The 18,601-nt window shown below is 34.9% G+C and overlaps 1 protein-coding gene across 3 annotated transcripts in view; it reads right to left on the bottom strand.

Moving 5' to 3' along the window:
- TLL1 (tolloid like 1) overlaps positions 1–18,601 on the bottom strand; it is a 236,128-nt gene that overhangs the window by 190,227 nt on the left and 27,300 nt on the right. The window contains exon 1 of one of the 3 annotated variants that reach the window (XM_057546215.1): positions 7,107–7,139. The exons of the other annotated variants lie outside the window; for them this stretch is intronic. Coding sequence (XP_057402198.1) covers positions 7,107–7,128 — 22 coding nt within the window. The 5' untranslated portion in view covers positions 7,129–7,139. Of the gene's footprint in view, positions 1–7,106; positions 7,140–18,601 lie in introns of those variants that run through there. 3 annotated transcript variants of the gene reach the window in all.

Raw genomic sequence — 18,601 nt, forward strand, 5'->3', positions numbered from 1 at the left:
CTAGAAAGAGAAGTTCAGACATCAAGAAGTTAAGTGTAACAGAAAGTCAGCTCTTGGCTGGAAAGAGAAGAGAGATTTCCTGAACTCTCCTGTCACTGTGATATCTACTACATGACTTCTTTTTATATCTGGATATTTCCAAAGAAAAGCAGCAAAAGGAGTTATTCTACTTAAACTCCCTTCTCCTGAGAAAAGTCAGATTTGCTGAGGGAAAACTCACGCAAAATTTGTCTACTTCTTTACAGCTGATAAAATATCAGTTTCCCTCAGAATACTCTCATTTCCTTTTATGACATACTCTAAGGGAAGATACTGATTTTCACAGCTGCAAAGGAAAATTGAGTATGATGGTGCCTTAGGCAAAGCTGAGATTCACTAGTTCAGCAATGCTGACCAATGTTTGGTCACGAAGCCAAAAATTGGTGCTGCCTGTTGTCCGTGTGTGGCAGAAGCCTTGGCACTATTTCTGTCATCATGCTCTCTACTTGTTTTAGGAGAGTTGAACGGGATGACACTACATTTGGCCCACCTACATTTGTGAATTAAATCAGCTGTTTTAATTACCCAAGTCCATTGCCCCAAGGGGATTATTAAAATTCTAAACTATTTCCAGGGAACTTGATAGAGGGGAAAAGCAGACACTTCTTAAAATTTGGATGTGTTGTTCCTGGCTCTTCTGCACCACAATCCAGTTTTAACAATGAAGCAGCAGATCAGGCACAAGTTAAGACAAGTACAATAGGAAAGACAGGACCTGACGGGATCCTCAGACTGTGATCCAGGCTGTCTGTGCTTGTGATGAACACTTTGGACATGAACCAATGGTTCCAGTGCAAGGGCTATGTGATAATATTTATTTTTCACAGCTTTAAAGTTCTTTTGTAAATTTTTGATATTTTAAAGCAACACAAGAAGAGCATTTTCATTCAGCAACCATATCCCCATCACACTGAAACTTTTCAACATTACTTAACCTAACAGGGCTTTCATAATCCTAAGCTTTTGCCTATGCCATTCCTTTTGTCTGGGATGCCCTGCCTCCCCTTCTGGCAAATTCCTCCTGTCGTCCAATAGCCTCTTTTATTAGAATGCTTTTCACAGTGCGTGATAACTTTTATTTACACGTCCGTCTCCCCAGTTAAATCACAGGCATTGAGAAATCAGAAGCTACATCTTCTGATCTTCTGTATCAGTTCACTCACAGCACCTAGAATGGCATTTGACACAAGTAGGTGCTTGTGTGAGGTTGAATGAATGGTTTAGCCAAAATATTTTGATTTTCTTAGGCTAAAAGAAACCTCAGATCTCGCTCAGTTCTGACTTTTAGAGAAAGAAATGAAAGAGGTAAGTGACATGTCCAAGGTCGTACAGCCAAGTGCAGGCCTCCTGACCACCTTTTCATTCTGTACAAGCCACACCTTAGGAAATAACTCTTAAAAGATTACATTTAGTACAAAATAGACAGCCACTTACCCTTCTCCACAAAGCTACACATACCTATTTAAGTAAGAGGAATGGAAAAAGAAAGAAGGAAAAGGAAAAAGGAAAGCAATAGGAGGAAGCAATAAACACTCCTAGACCAGGGCTTCTCAACCTTGGCACTATTTGACATTTTGGATTGGATAATTCTTTGTTGGGGGCTGTCCTATGCACGGTAGGATGTTTAGCAGCATCTCTGGCTTCTATTCCCTAGATGCCTGTAGCAACCCACCTCCCCAGCTGTGACAACCAAAAATGTTTCCAGATATTGCCAAATGTTCCCTGGGGGCAAAATTGCTCCTTGGCTGAGAATGACTACCCCAGGTGAACAATCTCAGAGGAGGTAATCTTCTACATTACTTCAAGCAAAGTGCCAATAAATTAGCATGTACTGGCTTCAAACCAATACTCTCATATTAAGCATAGAAGCCAGAATCTAAAATGCTTAATCTTCTTACATTTTTATTAATCTGTTTTATTAAAAACAATGATGTCACTTGGTCTATGGTTGCTAATGCAATAGCTAGAGCAGGAAAAATAATTTTTAAAACTAGCTAAAATTTCCAGTTCTAAAGGGAATTAAACACACTTAATATGTTCTAGAGATAATCTTAATAATTTTTATTTTAGTTTTACTTTAAACTTGCTTAAAATTCCTTCATCAGTATCAAACGTAAGAATCACAAATTCAATATTCCTACAAAACACAGTCTAAGGAAATAAAAGGAAAATAAAAAGTTTGAAAGAGTAAGCTAATATCCTTCACTTGAGTTTAGTATGTATCTTCCAAAGGCCATGCATTCCTTCATTGAAGCAAAAATTTCCAATTGAGATTTTTATATTCTTGGTTTTTTTATTATTTTTTTTAATTCTTAAAGGTAGCTTCAGTAGTTAGAGTTCTGCTCTAGATTCTAAATAAGTAATATAACATCAAATTCACATTTCAAAACTGTAATATCAAACATGAATAGTCAATGGCCAGAGCTATTACTTTTTATTTTGATAAAGAAGCTGGAATTAATTTTAAAAAAATAACATAAACCTAGTATTCTCCACTCATCTAGTGCAATAAAACCTTATCATGATTTAATAAATAGAGTCCAAAACTGTAGTTGCTCAATTGTATAAACCATAATGTTCCAATATTGCGAAGTTAGTGAAACAACAGAGTCGGACAGTACAGCAATCTGGCTGGGAGTTCTTGGGGTCTGACTTCCAGCTCCTGGCTCTGGTATGGCACCACTGGGTAGCACCTGTCTACTTTGGCTTAAATATCAATGAAAAGAATGCATGGCACTAATGCCAGCTGAGATGTCCAGAACAACAGTAGGAATCCCTGAAAATTAGGTGATTTCATCACTAGATTGTGCAAATTGAACCTAAAAGATACTCAAGACTCACCCTCTGCCTTCTGCTTCTTGAGACAGAGTGGCCTCCTGTTTCCCTCCCTGAGCCACCTTCTCCCATAGGAACTTTAGCCAGAGGATAAGAGCAAATTGCCAATCACATTATTTCCAAATTTCATTTCTTCTGGGGTTTTAATATTCATGTTTTAAATGCATTTAAGAGGAATATTACAGTTTCAAATATAAAGTTTTTAACTGCAAACCTTTCCCATCCAGCTTGCTATCTCCTGAGTAGGTCTTAAAACCTGAATTCATATGTTAAAAAAAAAAGATAGATACAGATAAAAAAGATAGCTGGATAAAAAAAACCTACACACACATACACACACACACACACACACACACACACACACACACATAGAGGCACAATTTGATATCTTACTTCTATTGCAACCCACAGGTTCCCAAGTTATCTGAGAATCTGGGATGCTATCAAGGCTGGCAAATCAAAATTACTGTTATCAACTCTTTGACCCATGACAGTATTCAAAATTTAATCTTTTATTTAAATTGCATTATCTTTCTATGCCAAAGCCTCACTGAATAGCTTAGAAACAATTTTCTGATTTACTTTTCTAATAATTAATATCATATGACTATATTTAAAATAATATTTATTTATATAATATTTAAAATAATACTTTATTTAAAACTTTGAAAACTGACAGATAAAATGGTGATAATCTGCTAATTCCAAAAGTCAGCAATTTCTGATTATTGACTAAGAATGAAAACAAGTTTTTGCTGTATTTTGGGGTTTGATAATATATAAAGCATCATCATGTTTAGAGAAAATTTCCCATTTTTCCCATTGCCCTATGGCTTGGAGGTAGGGCTACTGCATGTAACTGTAGTACTATTTATACATCCGTGACAGTTTCCAGGTGGCACACAGAGGCCTAAACCTAGCCCAGTCTCGGTGCCAAGCCACACTTGAAAGGAAGAGTCGATTGGTGCAATTCTTCTGCTCAGAGAAGGCACTTTTTTTTGTAATTTATTCAAAGACAAATACAAGCTAGTTAATGATATTCCTACCTGAGAGACCGAGGTACACTACAGCATCTCGAGAATCCCTCAAATGCAGAAAATCAGGCAGAGGAAGGAATGCCAATTGACCAGAGGTCAACTCTCAAATACTGTTCTTGTTACCAGATTCTAACCCTCAGAGAAGAGCAGCCTCTGTCTAAAGATCACATTCCAAATTTTCCAGTTTTTACACAGATATAAATTCTGAAAATCATAAGACAATGCTAACAAATAGCCCAAATTATTGAAGTAATGCTCTATTGTTTTTAACTGTTTTGTCTTTGTCAATATCAGTTTCTTTATGCAACAGAGAAAATTTGAAAATTCACTGTGACACATTAATCTCCTTTGAGTTTATGGTGCCTATGATTGATATGTTTGAAGAAAATACTTGTGAGATATCCCATTGTCCAGTGAGGACCTGTAAGTCTAAAGAAATCATTCTAAAATCTTGCGGTGGGAGAACTGAAAACAAGGAAGGAAAGGAAACAGAAAGAGAGAGAGGAAGAAAGGGAAGGAAAAGGATGATTATAATAAATGAAGAAAAGGGAACAATGGAGAACCCAATTTTCCGCCTCAGGGTAATTACAGAATGGTATACAATGTTCATGCAAATATTGCACTTTTTAAACCACTCTTTCAATTGCAGGCTTCAAAAAACAAACAACCAATAACAAAGAATCAGAATTAAGTTTATGATTTTTAAACTATGAATGCCAAGATAAATGAGTTCCTTACCTCCTGCTACCCATTCATTTGTGGCGTTTTTCTCCCTTCCAGTGTTCTTGGTGTGTGCTGTTCCCCAGGTTTCAAAACTCCAGTCAGCTCTCCTGACATCAGCCCTGACAAGCCACAGCAACCCTGGCATAATGAGCTCTCTGTCTTTCTCTCATCCAACAGCCTTCCAGAACTTATCTCCAACAGAAAAATTCACCTTTGACTGCTATCCTGTTTATGCAATTCAGGTTTCTTTGTATTTCTTCTCAAACTCTGCTTATTTTCCTTTTTATGCATTACTTTTCTGGTTCTGTCCTTCTCTGAGTTTTCATTCTAAACATGTGGTGAGATTCAATAAATTTTTCTTTAGTTGTAAATGGCAGTGACAGATACAATTAAACGGTTTCAAACCACAGAACTGTCTCAGTTAATGCACAGCCATACACTCCTGTCAATACCGCCTGTGGTTTTGTTACTCACTGGGACCAAAGACTGCTCTCTTTTCTCTGGTCCACAGCTGAGAGCTCCACCTTGTCTTACTACAAAACACCAAGGGAAAGGTGTCCAAACTCTTTCTACAAAACCTGCCAGGATGTCTATGTGATGTAATACCGACAAAGAGGGTCCACAAAATATAAAACTTAAGGTCAGGAGACAAGCATGAAAGTCCTACCAACCTTGGAAAGTAAGGGAGTAGAAAGAAAACAGAGTGGAGAAAGGGAGAGAAGGAAGTGGAGAAGTTAGAGAGGGCAGGGGAGAGAGGAGGGAGGGCTGACAAAGGCAGTCTGATTCCAGTATATGCTGTGGTAGCTAAAGCTGCTTTTTGTAAATATTTTGATGTTGTTATTCTATGTATTTCAGTCCACTATATATTAATTGCTGTGTTTCTTACTCTTTTTTTTCACATTTTTAAAAATTCTTTTAAAATTTTTAATGTTTTTAGCCACACCACGCACCATGCAGGAGAGGATCTTAATTCCCCTACCAGGGATGGAACCCGCACCCCCTGCAGTGGAAGCATGGAGTCTTAACCACTGGACCACCAGGGAAGTCCCTCCTTACTCTTTTTAAATAAAAGTTATATAAGGAAGATGTTCTTCTCTAAAGTTGCTGGATAAAACACCCAGATTATTTTAAATGTTTTGTTCTAAATCTTGCCCAAAAGATTAACAAATTTTCTACAGTCTGTTACAGTTAACATTGTACTTTTACATATTTACTCTCATTTCGTCCTCACAACAACCTAGGAGGGTAGGCAGGGAAGGGAATCAGATCTGATACTCACAAAACTTAAATGACTCTCTTTTAAACTGATTATGGGAAGCCTAAAATATGCCTGGGGCTTTTTGCTTTAGGTACTTTCCAGTACTCACTATTTTAATATGTTATGGATTGGATTCAATGAAGGAAAATAGCAATATGTGAAACATTACTTTATATGATATAAGTTTAAACTTGTTTATCAGAGTTAGATGCAAGCCATTAGATAGAAAAACAGAAACCAGTTTGAATCTTTACTTACTGTAGAACTTTGTTGTCCTTTCTATATAATGAAGTATTATAATTTTACACAAAAGTTCTAGAGTTCAACAGTACAAGAAAATTATCCTCTCATGATCTTCAAACACCATAACCTTGTAACTTATAAACAGCTAGAAGAAAACTGTTTGAAAATATATTTAGATCCCCAGGACTTGATGAGAATAAACTTGATGGTATTATGATATTTTCTATTATTTCATCACTTTCTCCTCTTCTATTCTTAATGAAAACTCCGTCTTAATACAAGCATCATATTACAACTTCTTTATTTTGCCCCAAAGGAAAAATCCAATCCTAGTCTCGTGTAATTTATCACAAATGAACATTTCTACTATTTCTATTATCCATTTGTACACATCAAGTGTTTTCTGATACAATTTATTCAGCTGTTATCTTTGGGAATTCCTACATGGTTGACATTTCATGAAGTAACATCACTGAAAAGAAATAAATCTGTATAAGCAACAATGCTCAACAACAATGTCAAATTACAGCAAAATTAAAACTTTTCTCAGAGATAGAAATCTTGCAGCTTTGCCCACTTATGCATTTATGAGTACATTTATGCTCATCTTTAAAGTCCACAAAAATTTTAAATTAGACTTTCTAAGTTTTCTGTAAACTATCATTGATGGAAATTTTCAAAGTAACTCCAGTTTCCTTAAAGTAATATTTTCATGGAATTGAAAATATTGATGGGTAATCCTAGGGAAACAACAAATTGAACACATATCTTTGCACTGTGCTTTTCACCAGAGATACATAAGAATTAACACTTGAGAAACGCTTCTAAAGTTTTATTTTAGGTCAAAGGCAAGATTTTGGGGTATGATGATGACAAACACCACACACTGGAAATAATCTTTTATATGGCTGACTTCATACAGACCTAAATCACTGAAGGGATTTAGCTGCCCCTGTTAGGAAGTCACTTACATTGATTCTGACCTCCCATCATGAGAAGTCCTGGTGCTTCTTCTTGAACTTCAAGGGGTCGGGCAGCCCAGGCATTGCCCCAACACTGCTTAGAGCAGTGGTCAGTCTGGAAGTAAAGAAGCACAGTAGTATCCCAAAGTGAGTGTTTTAAACAAGGCCTTCAAGAGGCACTACCCTTGAATCCATGTTTGGCCACATGTCACTTGAGACTATAACATTATCCCGCCACAGCAAGAAATGGTGATGAAAACCTAGAATAAACTGTATTTTTCAAAAGGATATATCAAAAAAGGTTTATAAACAGATTTTCCACATTTTGATTCCTTTGGAAATTAGCTGTAATGACATGACAATATTGTAACTCCATATTTTAAAAAATTCTGGAATACATAGAAGGCAAGTTAACTGTATATAGTATATGAATAATATTGTTGTCTATAAATGAGAACAAAATCATAAGAATTAATATAAAATAGGTAAAATTATTTTACAATAGGTAAAATTACTTTAAATATTTATTTTTTATTATATGATCTTTAAACTTAATATATGTCCCATAATTAAAACTAGTCTATTACACATATAGTACATTATCACAGAAAAAAGTTAAATATAATATAATAAATATGTAGTACATAAAATTTAGAGTAGCCAACTAAAAGTGCACTGTACTTTCTCCTGGCCACAAATAACTCTGTTTATGGAGCAGCTTGACCAATCCAGTTCAGGTATCTAGGGGCTAAGCCAATATCGTCACTCATCCCCCAGTGCTTCAGAAAATACAAATGTATGATACCCGTGAGGCTCATCCACCAAAACAAGGCCTGACTACACATAATAGATCTCTCCCAAGGGTTTTGAAGACCACATGAACTCATGAAGAAAAACACAGTCTGGAGTAACCAAAGGAAAGCAGTGGGAAAAGCACTGGTTTAAGAGGAGACCAAGATTCTTTTTTAATTCTGAAGGCAAATAGTCTATGACTTCACCAAGATCTAGAGCACTTCTGTTTCCTTTCTAAATGTTGCCAAAAAACAAAAAACAAAAACAGATGGATGATTCTGACATTGACATCATGGTGGAATCACCAGGGGAGCTTTTGAAAACTAGGACTATTCAGGCCCTATTCACAGAGATTCTAATTTAATGCATCTGGAGTATGGCATTAGTAATTTTTTAAAACCTCCTGAAATAAGGATTAAAAACCACTAATTTAGAATTCCAGAAGATCTCAAAGCTTCCTCCCAACCTTCCAAATTTTATGATTCTGTACAGTGAGCTCATTTTGTCACCTTGAAAACTATGAAATATGATTTAAAAAAGAATTTGAAATGATACACAAAGAAAGCATTATACAACTACTGAACTACAGTACATAAAACTTTGACATTTGTTTCTCCTTCAAATGATATACTATTATCTTATATGTATATGTATGCTGGGGTGGATAAAATATATTTAATATTTTAGAATAAAATGTATTTGCTTTATTTATTTATATATCCCAGCTAACATTTTCATTAGTCTGAAGTGGTGCCTACTACAATTAAGAATATATTTATCCACTTAATATGAAAAAGTAGCATCTTTACATTGCAATATTTTTAAGTTACACTAATGATTGAAATTTTAATTTCTCACCCTTTTAAAATTCTACATTCCTTACATTTTGAGTTGTACAAGTCTACAATTCTTACATTTTGAAATTTTTAGGGAGAAGACTAGAAAGCAGTAATCAACACTAAAATCTGAGAAATAAAAAAGAATCTCTTAAAGGAGAACAGAGGTAGGGAATAAATAAACCCAATCATAATGTGCTTTATAGATGACTCATGTTTCTGTATAAAGAACTGTAAGAATTACAGTGTGCATGTTTTATTTACATGACAAGTGAAGATGTAAATCCTATAAATATTCAGAAGCACAATCTCTTATGAAAGTAAATGTCAGCTATAAATAAAAAGTAAAATAAACAAAACAAAATATAAACATACAATGTTAAAACTAAAAGTCATTCACTAGCAAATTCTAAGGTTACCATTAATAAAAGTTTTAATAATAGATTTTATTAAATACTCTGATCTGTAGGGTGTGATTATTATCCCTATTTTATACCCAAGGAAAAAGACTCAGAGAACTTGAGTAACTTTCCCAAGATCTCACACTTAGAAATGTCACAAGAATTAAACCTAAGGTAGTCTTGACTTCAGAGATTCTTACCCTCTAAATGTTCTAGAGAAGTATAAGAGCAAGGAGAAGCCATTTTTAAGTAGTCCTTCATTATGACTTATACCAGTCAAACACCAGAGGCAAAGTCATTTTTTTGTTTTCCCAAAAAAGACATTAGGAGAATCTATGTAAAGTTCATGGACATTTTCTAAAGAAGTTGCCTTCACTGCTATACTTTCAAAGGAATATATTGATCAGGAAATGTCAGTTGTATTCATTTGTATGTGAACGTAAAACTGAAATGGATAGTTGGTTCATAAATACCATAGAATATATAAATTCACAATTGATTCTAATTTCAAAAGCATGAAAACTGTCTCAATGCTACAAGCATGAAAAATAAAAAAGGAAGGAAAAGGATATTTTCCCAAAATTAAGAGTTTCAATAATACCATAGAATGCCTTTTTTTCATCTTTGATAACACTCATGATTTTTCTGACACTTATATAAAGAAATCTTGGGGCAAATGATCAAATTTGAATATAAAGACAAGGTGCCGAATGAGTTCTTTTGGTTCTAATTGCTGCCCTGCCAATGACTTAATCTTCTTCTCCCTAAACCTCACTTTCCTCATTTTAAAAATGAGAGAGTTGAACTATATTGGTGAGTTTTCTAAATGTACAGCAAAGTTGAAAGAAGCACACCTAAGATCTTCCATCTATATTCTACCATTAACAGGCAACTATACTTTCTTCATTGTATATCCATCCTATATCTACCCATCAATCTACCTTATTTTTGGTGTGTTTCTAAGTAAATCACAGACATCAGTATATCTCCCCCTAAATACTTCAGCATGCTCCAATTGAGATCATTAATTGTTTATAGTGTTTTACATAAAATTCAAATGTAATAAAACATACAAATGCATGCATCCAAACTCCTATCAAGTTATAAATTGTTCTTAAACTATTCCAAAAAAATTGAAGATGAAACACTCCCAAATTCATTTTATGGGGCCAGCATTACTCTCATACCAAAACCAGACAAAGACACTACAATAAAGAAAATTACAGGCCAATATCTTTGATGAATATTGATGCAAAAATCCTCAAAAAAATATTAAGAAACTGAATCCAACAATATATATAAAGGATCATAGACCATGATCGAGTGGAATTTATTCCAGGGATGCAAAGATGGTTCAATATACACAAATCAATCAGTGTGATACACCACATTAACAAAAGGTAGGATCAAAAATCACATGATCATCTCAATAGACACAGAAAAAAGCATTTGACAAAATTCAACATCCTTTCATGATAAAAAAAAAAAAAAAACTCATCAAAGTTGGTATCTCAACATTATAAAGGTCATTTATGACCAAATCACAGCTAACATCATACTCAGTGGTAAAAAGCTGAAAGTTTTCCTCTAAAATCAGGAACAAGACAAGGATGCCCACTCTCACAACTTCTGTTTAACATAATATTAGAAGTCCTAGCCACGACAATCAGAAAAGAAAAAGAAATAAAAGGCATCCCAATTGGAAAGGAAGAAGTAAAACTGTCACTATTTTCAGATGACTTGATACTTTATGTAGAAAACCCTAAAGTCTCTCCACCAAAAAAATACTAGAACTAATAAATGAATTCAGAAAGGTTGCTGGATATAAGATTAATATACAGATATCTGTTGCTTTTCTATACACTAATAATGAATTATCAGAAAGAGAAAGCAAAAATAAAATCCTGTTTAAAATCACATCAACAGAATAAAATTCCTAGGAATAAACCTAACCAATGAGGTGAAAGACATATTCTGAAAACCATAAAACACTGATGAAGGAAATTGAAGATGACACAAAGAAATGTAAAGATACTCCTGCTCTTGGATTGGAAGAATTAATATTTTTAAAATGGTTATACTACCCAAAGCAATCTATGATTTAATGCAATCCCTATCAAAATGCCCATGACATTTTTCACAAAACTAGAACAAATAATCCTAAAAGAACAACCAAAGACCCTGAATTGCCAAAGCAACCTTGAGGAAAAAAAGAACAAAGTTGGAGGTATAACCCTCCCAGACTTCAGACTATACTCCAAAGCTACAGGAATCATAAAAGTATGGTGTTGGCACAAAAACAGACACATAGATCAAGGGAACAGAATAAAGAGGCCAGAAAATAAATTCATACACTTATGGTCAATTAATCTATGACCAAGAGCCAAGAATATACAATGGAGAAAAGACAGTCTCTTCAATAAGTGATGCTGGGAAAACTGGAAAAAAGCCGCACATAAAAGAATGAAATTAGAACATTTCCTCACACCATATACAAAAAACTCAAAATGTATTAAAGACCTGAGACCATAAATGTAAGACCTGAGACAATAAATCTCCTAGAAGAAAACATAGGCAGAACTCTTTGACATATATCATAGCAATATTTTTTTAAGATTTGTCTCTTAAAGCAAAATAAATAAAAGCAAAAATAAACAAATGGGACCTAATTAAACTTAAAAGCTTTTGCACAGCAAAGAAAACCATTGACAAAACAAAAAGACAACCTATTGAATGGGAGAAAATATTTGCAAATGATATGTCTGAGAAAGAGTTAATATCCAAAATCTATAAACAGCTCATACAACTCAATATCAAACAAAGCAAACAACCCAATTAAAAATGGGCAGAAGACCTGAATAGACATACATTTTTTCCAGAGAAGATATACAGATGGTCAACAGGCACATGTAAAGATGCTCAACATAGCAAATCATCAGAAAAATGCAAATCAAAACCACAATGAGATATCACCTCACTCCTGTGAAAATGGCTATTATCAATAAGTCTACAAATACCAAAAGTTCAAAAGGATGTGGAGAAAAGGGAACCTTAGGACACTGTTGTTGGAAATGTAAATTTGTGCAGCCACTATGAAAAACAATATGGAGGTTCCTCAAAAATATAAAAATAGAACTACCATATGATCCAGCAATTCCACTGCTGGTTATATATCTGACAAAAAGGAAAATACTAATTCAAAAAGATATGTGCATCCCAATATTCATAGCAGCATTATTTCCAATAGCCAAGATATGGAAGCAACTTAAGTGTCCATGAAGAAATGAATGGATATATATACTATATATATAGTATATAGATACGGTATATATATATTATATATATATATATAATATATATATATATATATTATATATATATATATGATGGAATATTACTCAACCATAAAAAAGAATGGAATTCTGCTATTTGCAATAATGTGGACAGTCCTGGAGAGTATTACGCTTGGTGAAATAAGTCAGACAGAGAAAAACAAATACTCTATGTTATCACTTATATGTGGAATCTAAAAACAAAAGAATGTATGTAACAAAAGAGAAACAGACTCACAGATATAGAAAACAAACCAGTGGTTACCAATGTGGAGAAGGAAGTGAGGAGGGGCAAGATAGGAGTAGGTACAAACTATTATGTATAAAATAAATAAGCAACAGGGATATACTGTACGGCACAGGGAATTATAGCCACTATCTTGTAATAACTTTAAATGGAGTACAATCTATAAAAATATTGAATCACTATGTTATACACATGAAACTAATATTATATTATAAAACAACTATATTCAATAAAAAATAAAAGATATAAAATACTATACAAGCAAGTTTTAAAGTTTGATTTCTAAATAACAGAAGCCAAGCTGTGAAACAGGTAAAAGTAGAGTGTCTCTATTAGAAATAAGTAAAAGTGAAGATCTTAACCCTCAGAGGGTCCCTCTGTCCTGCTTCAGGGTTCCAAGAGCTTGGGGCTCCTTAAAGGGAAGAAAATCATCCCAACAGATGCCAAGATACCTTCCAGCTCAGTACGGCCAATGCCTCTGACTGCAGATGAAAATATTTAAGTCACTCTGACATTCTCTGCCTTTCACTAAACATCTCAGTGCTCAAAAGTTTCACTGGTAAATTGTAATTGATTTAATTGTTTATTGTGCTTAAGGCAATCCTGTATTTGCATTTCAGATATTCATCTTTTAAAAATTATTCTGAATGACAATTAACATTTTTCCACACTAGGGCTGAGCTCTAATCATAAACTGAAATACACCTTCATACATTCTGGCAAGTTCCCAAATACAATACTAGTTTGAGTAGGTATTTACACTGACAAGTGGAGTTTTCTATACATAGAGGATTAAAGTCCTACTGAGATCAGTCAGTCTCCACCTCTCTGTCTCACTCATTTTCGACCTGAACACAATGTGCTCCTTTAGAATAAACCAACGACCTCCAGGAAGATATGCTCCTCCCCTTTGTGTAACTTTAGGCGAGTCTCCCAGACTCCCTGGGCCTCAGTTCTCTAGTTGGTAGTATTGATTTGAGAGGGGGGTACTAAATACTCCTCAGCATTAATAACCTCAATCATATGACTAGTTAACACAAAAAGTCACTTTGAAAGAGCCAGTTTTAATCAGTTTCTTATAGTTTTTTGAGCACAGGTCTTTTCCCTCCTTAGATAAGTTTACTCCTAGGTATTTTATTCTTTTTGTTGCAGTGGTAAATGAGATTGTTTCCTTGATTTCTCTTTCTGATCTTTCATTGTTAGTATATAGGAATGCAAGAGATTTCTGTGCATTAATTTTGTATCCTGCAACTATACCAAATTCATTGATTAGCTCTAATAGTTTTCTGGTGGCATCTTTAGGATTTTCCATGTATAGTTTCATGTCATCTGCAAACAGTGACAGTTTTACTTCTTCTTTTCCAATTTAGATTACTTTTATTTCTTTTCCTTCTCTGATTGCCATGGCTAGGACTTCCAAAACTATGTTGAATAATAGTGGCAAGAGTGGACACCCTTGTCTTATTCTTGATCTTAGAGGAAATGCTTTCAGTTTTTCACCATTGAGAATGATGTTTGCTGTGGGTTTGTCATATATGGCCTTTATTACACTGAGGTAGGTTCCATCTATACTCACTTTCTGGAGAGTTTTTATCATAAATGGGTGTTGAATTTTGTCAAAAGCTTTTTCTTCATCTATTGAGATGATCATATAGTTTTTATTATTTAATTTGTTAATATTGTGTATCACATTAATTTGTGTATATTGAAGAATCCTTGCATCCCTGGGAAAAATCTCACTTGATCATAGTGTATTATGCTTTTAATGTGTTGTTGGATTCTGTTTGCTAGTATTTTGTTGAGGATTTTCGTATCTATGCTCATCAGTGATATTGGTCTGTAATTTTCTTTTTTTGTGATATCTTTTTCTGGTTTTGGTATCAAGGTGATGGTGGCCTCATAGAATGAGTTTTAGAGTGTTGCACCCTCTGCAATTTTTTTGGAAGAGTTTGAGAAGAATAGATGTTAACTCTTCTCTATATGTTTGATAGCATTCACCTGTGACACCATCTGGTCCTGGACTTTTGTTTGTTGGAAGATTTTTAATTACAGTTTCAATTTCATTACTTGTGTTTGGTCTGTTTAAATTTTCTATTTCTTCCTGGTTCAGTCTTGGAAGGTTGTACTTTTCTAAGAATTTGTCCATTTCTTCCAGGTTGTCCATTTTACTGGCATATCGTTGCTTGTAGTAGTCTCTTATTATTCTTTTTATTTCTGTGGTGTCAGTTGTGATTTCTCCTTTTTCATTTCTAATTTTACAGATTTAAATCCTCTCCCTTTTTTCTTGATGAGTCTGGCTAAAGGTTTATCAGTTTTGTTCATCTTCTCTAAGAACCAGCTTTTAGTTTCATTGATTTTTGCTACTGTTATCTTCATTTCTATTTCATTTATTTCTGCTCTGATTTTTATGATTTCTTTCCTTCTACTAACTTTGGGTTTTGTTTGTTCTTCTTTCTCTAGTTGATTTAGGTGTAAGGTTGGGTTGTTTATTTGAGATTTTTCTTGTTTCTAGAGGTAGGATTGAATTGGTATAAACTTCCCATCTTAGGACTGCTTTTGCTGCATCCATAGGTTTTGGGTCCTTGCATTTTCATTGTCATTTGTTTCTATGTATTTTTTAATTCCCTTTTTAATTCCTTCAGTGATCTCTTGGTTATTTATTAGCTTATTGTTTAGCCTCCATGTGTTTGTGTTTTTTACAGTTTTTTTCCTGTAATGGATTTCTAACCTCATAGTGTTGTGGTCAGAAAACATGCTTGATATGATTTCATTTTTCTTAAATTTACCAAGGTTTGATTTGTGACCCAAGATGTGATCTATCCTAGAGAATGTTCCGTGTGCACTTGAGAAGAAATGACAGAGACAGATGGAGAGATATACCATGTTCTTTGATTGGAAGAATCAGTACTGTGAAGACGACTATACTACCCAAAGCAATCTACAGATTCAATGCAATCTCTATCAAAGTACCAATGGCATTTTTCACAGAATTAAAACAAAAAATTTTATAATTTATATGGAAACACAAAAGACACCAAATAGCCAAAGCAATCTTGAGGAAGAAAAATGGAGCTTGAGGAATCAGGGTCCCTGACTTCAGACTATACTACAAAGGTACAGTAATCAAGACAGTATGGTACTGGCACAAAAACAGAAATATAGATCAATGGAACAGGATAGAAAGCCCAAAGATAAACCCATGCACTTATGGTCACCTAATCTATGACAAAGGATGCAAGAACGTATAATGGAGAAAAGACAGTCTCTTCAATAAGTGGTGCTGGGAAAACTGGTCAGCTACATGTAAAAGAATGAACTTAAAACACTCCCTAACACCATACACAAAAATAAACTCAAAATGGATTAAAAACCATTTTGGTTTTACACTATAAGACCAGACACTATAAAACTCTTAGAGGAAAATATAGGAAGAACACTCTTTGACATAAATCACAGCAAGATCCTTTTTGACCCACCTCCTAGAGAAATGGAAATAAAAACAAAAATAAACAAATGGGACCTAATTAAACTCAAAAGCTTTTCCACAGCAAAGAAAACCATAAATGAGACAAAAAAGACCACCCTCAGAATGGGAGAAAATATTTGCAAACAAAGCAACTGACAGGGATTAATATCTAATATATACAAACAGCTCATGCAGCTGAATATCAAAAAAAAAAAAAAAACACACAAAAATGGGTGGAAGACCTCAATAGACATTGCTCCAAAGAAGACATAGAGACAGCCAAGAGGCACATGAAAAGATGCTCAACATCACTAATTATTAGAGAAACACAGATCAAAACTACAATGAGGTGTCACCTCACACCACTCAGAATGGCCATCATGAAAAAATCTACAAACAATAAATGTTGGAGAGGGTGTGGAGAAAAGGGAACCCTCTTGCATTGTTGGTGGGAATGTAAGTTGATATAGCCACTATGGAGAACAGTATGGAAGTTCCTTAAAACACTAAAAATAGAACTACCATATGACCGAGCAATCCTACTACTGGGCATATGCCCAGAGAAAACCATAATTCAAAAAGACACGTGCACCCCAATGTTCATTGCAGCACTATTTACAATAGCCAGGACATGGAAACAACCTAAATGTCCATCGACAGAGGAATGGATAAAGAAGATGTGGTACATATATACAACAGAATATTATCCATAAAAAGGAACGAAACTGGGTCATTTGTAGAGATGTGGATGGACTTAGAGTCTGTCATACAGAGCAAAGTAAGTAAGAAAGAGAAAAACAAATATCGTATATTAATGCATATATATGGGATCTAGAAATATGGTACAGACGAACCTCTTTGCAGGGCAGGAATAGAAATGCAGAGGTAGAGAGCAGAAATTTGGACATGGAGGGTCATGGGATGAATTGGGAGATTGGGATTGAGGTATGTACACTGCCATGTATAAAACAGATAGCTATTGGGAACCTGTTGTACAGTGCAGGGAGCTCAGCTCGGTGCTCTGTGGTGATCTAGATGTGTGGGAGGGAGGTCCAAGAGTGAGGGGATATATGTATATGTATAGCTGATTCACTTCATTGTACAGCAGAAACTAACACAAAATTGTAAAGCAACTATACCCCAATTGAAAGAAAGAAAGAAAGAAAGAAAGAAAGAAAGAAAGAAAGAAAGAGAAAGAAAGAAAGAGAGAAAGAGAGAGAAAGAAAGAAAAAGAAAGAAAGAAAGAAAGAGAGAGAGAGAGAAAGAAAGAGACATCTTAATGCAGGCAATTAAGTACCTGGCAAAAGAAAAAAAAAGAAAGAAAGGATAGCCTCTGTAGTTCATCACATCACACCATCCCCTAAATTCTCAATCCTAACCAGGAGCTTTAACTCCAACTGTAGAAAGAGACTGTTCTCAATAGTCCTGTCTGAATAGCTGGCCCTTATTTCTCTGACATGTCTTATTTCCTTTTTGTTTCTCAGATCTTCTTTAAAAGGCAGTTCTAGTTTGGGCTATTGTTATTGAACATGTTTCCTAGAACCCACTTATGCAGTGTTCATCTGTATGAAAGGGGGCTGGTCTAGGATGAACTGCCCTTCCCTCTGTGCTTCTAGGCATTATGTTCTAGCCACACTGTTAGCCATCAATATTGCCTATGATACTGGTGATATAAAAAGATACACCCCAAGGTAAACTCAGGTAACCAGAATTAGTAGAATGGGTATAAAATTCTGATAGGAATAGTTTAAATCGTGATCATATTCATTGCTCAGGACTATTGAGAGACAATTCTCCAAAGGTCTCTTGTAGGCATATCTTGTGGTAAGTACTGATGTCCTTTGTTCTAGACTACCTTTTCAAGGAATTTTTATAGAGAACAGTCTAGACAGATAGGGCAGTGGGCAGATTTATTTTCTGAGCAGTATAACATCTCTTTCCAGGGCAGAGTTTGGAGAGGCTTGGCTGCAGCCCATTTGAGGTCCCTGATTGTGACTCTGCTCCTCCGCATTAGCACCAACTACTCGGCCCTCCACGGCACCCCCGAGGGACCTGGGGTGCGTAAAGAACTCCCACAAACGTGAAGTCCATACTGTTTGCTTTACTAGGTGTTGTTTTTCTCAGAAACAAAATCTTCTGCCAGCATCTGTGAAACTGTGGCCGGCTAACCCCTCAGCCTGCAAGTGGTCTGCAGGAATCTCAGACCTTCACAGTTTTTCACAAGGGCATCATCACTGTACGCGCTGTCATCCCATGTATCCTTCTGTTCCAACTGAGGGGTCACCAAGTCTCTCCTCAGGTAACACTGAAATGGCTTGAACATCAAGCCTTCAATAACTCTCCAGAAGTCAGAGAACTCTATGAGTTTGAATAGCAGTACAAATTGCATTTCATGGAATCAAAATTATAAGTGTTTATTTAGATAAGAAA

Source organism: Balaenoptera acutorostrata, chromosome 5 (assembly GCF_949987535.1).
Source record: "Balaenoptera acutorostrata chromosome 5, mBalAcu1.1, whole genome shotgun sequence".
Taxonomy (NCBI): Eukaryota; Metazoa; Chordata; class Mammalia; order Artiodactyla; family Balaenopteridae; genus Balaenoptera; species Balaenoptera acutorostrata.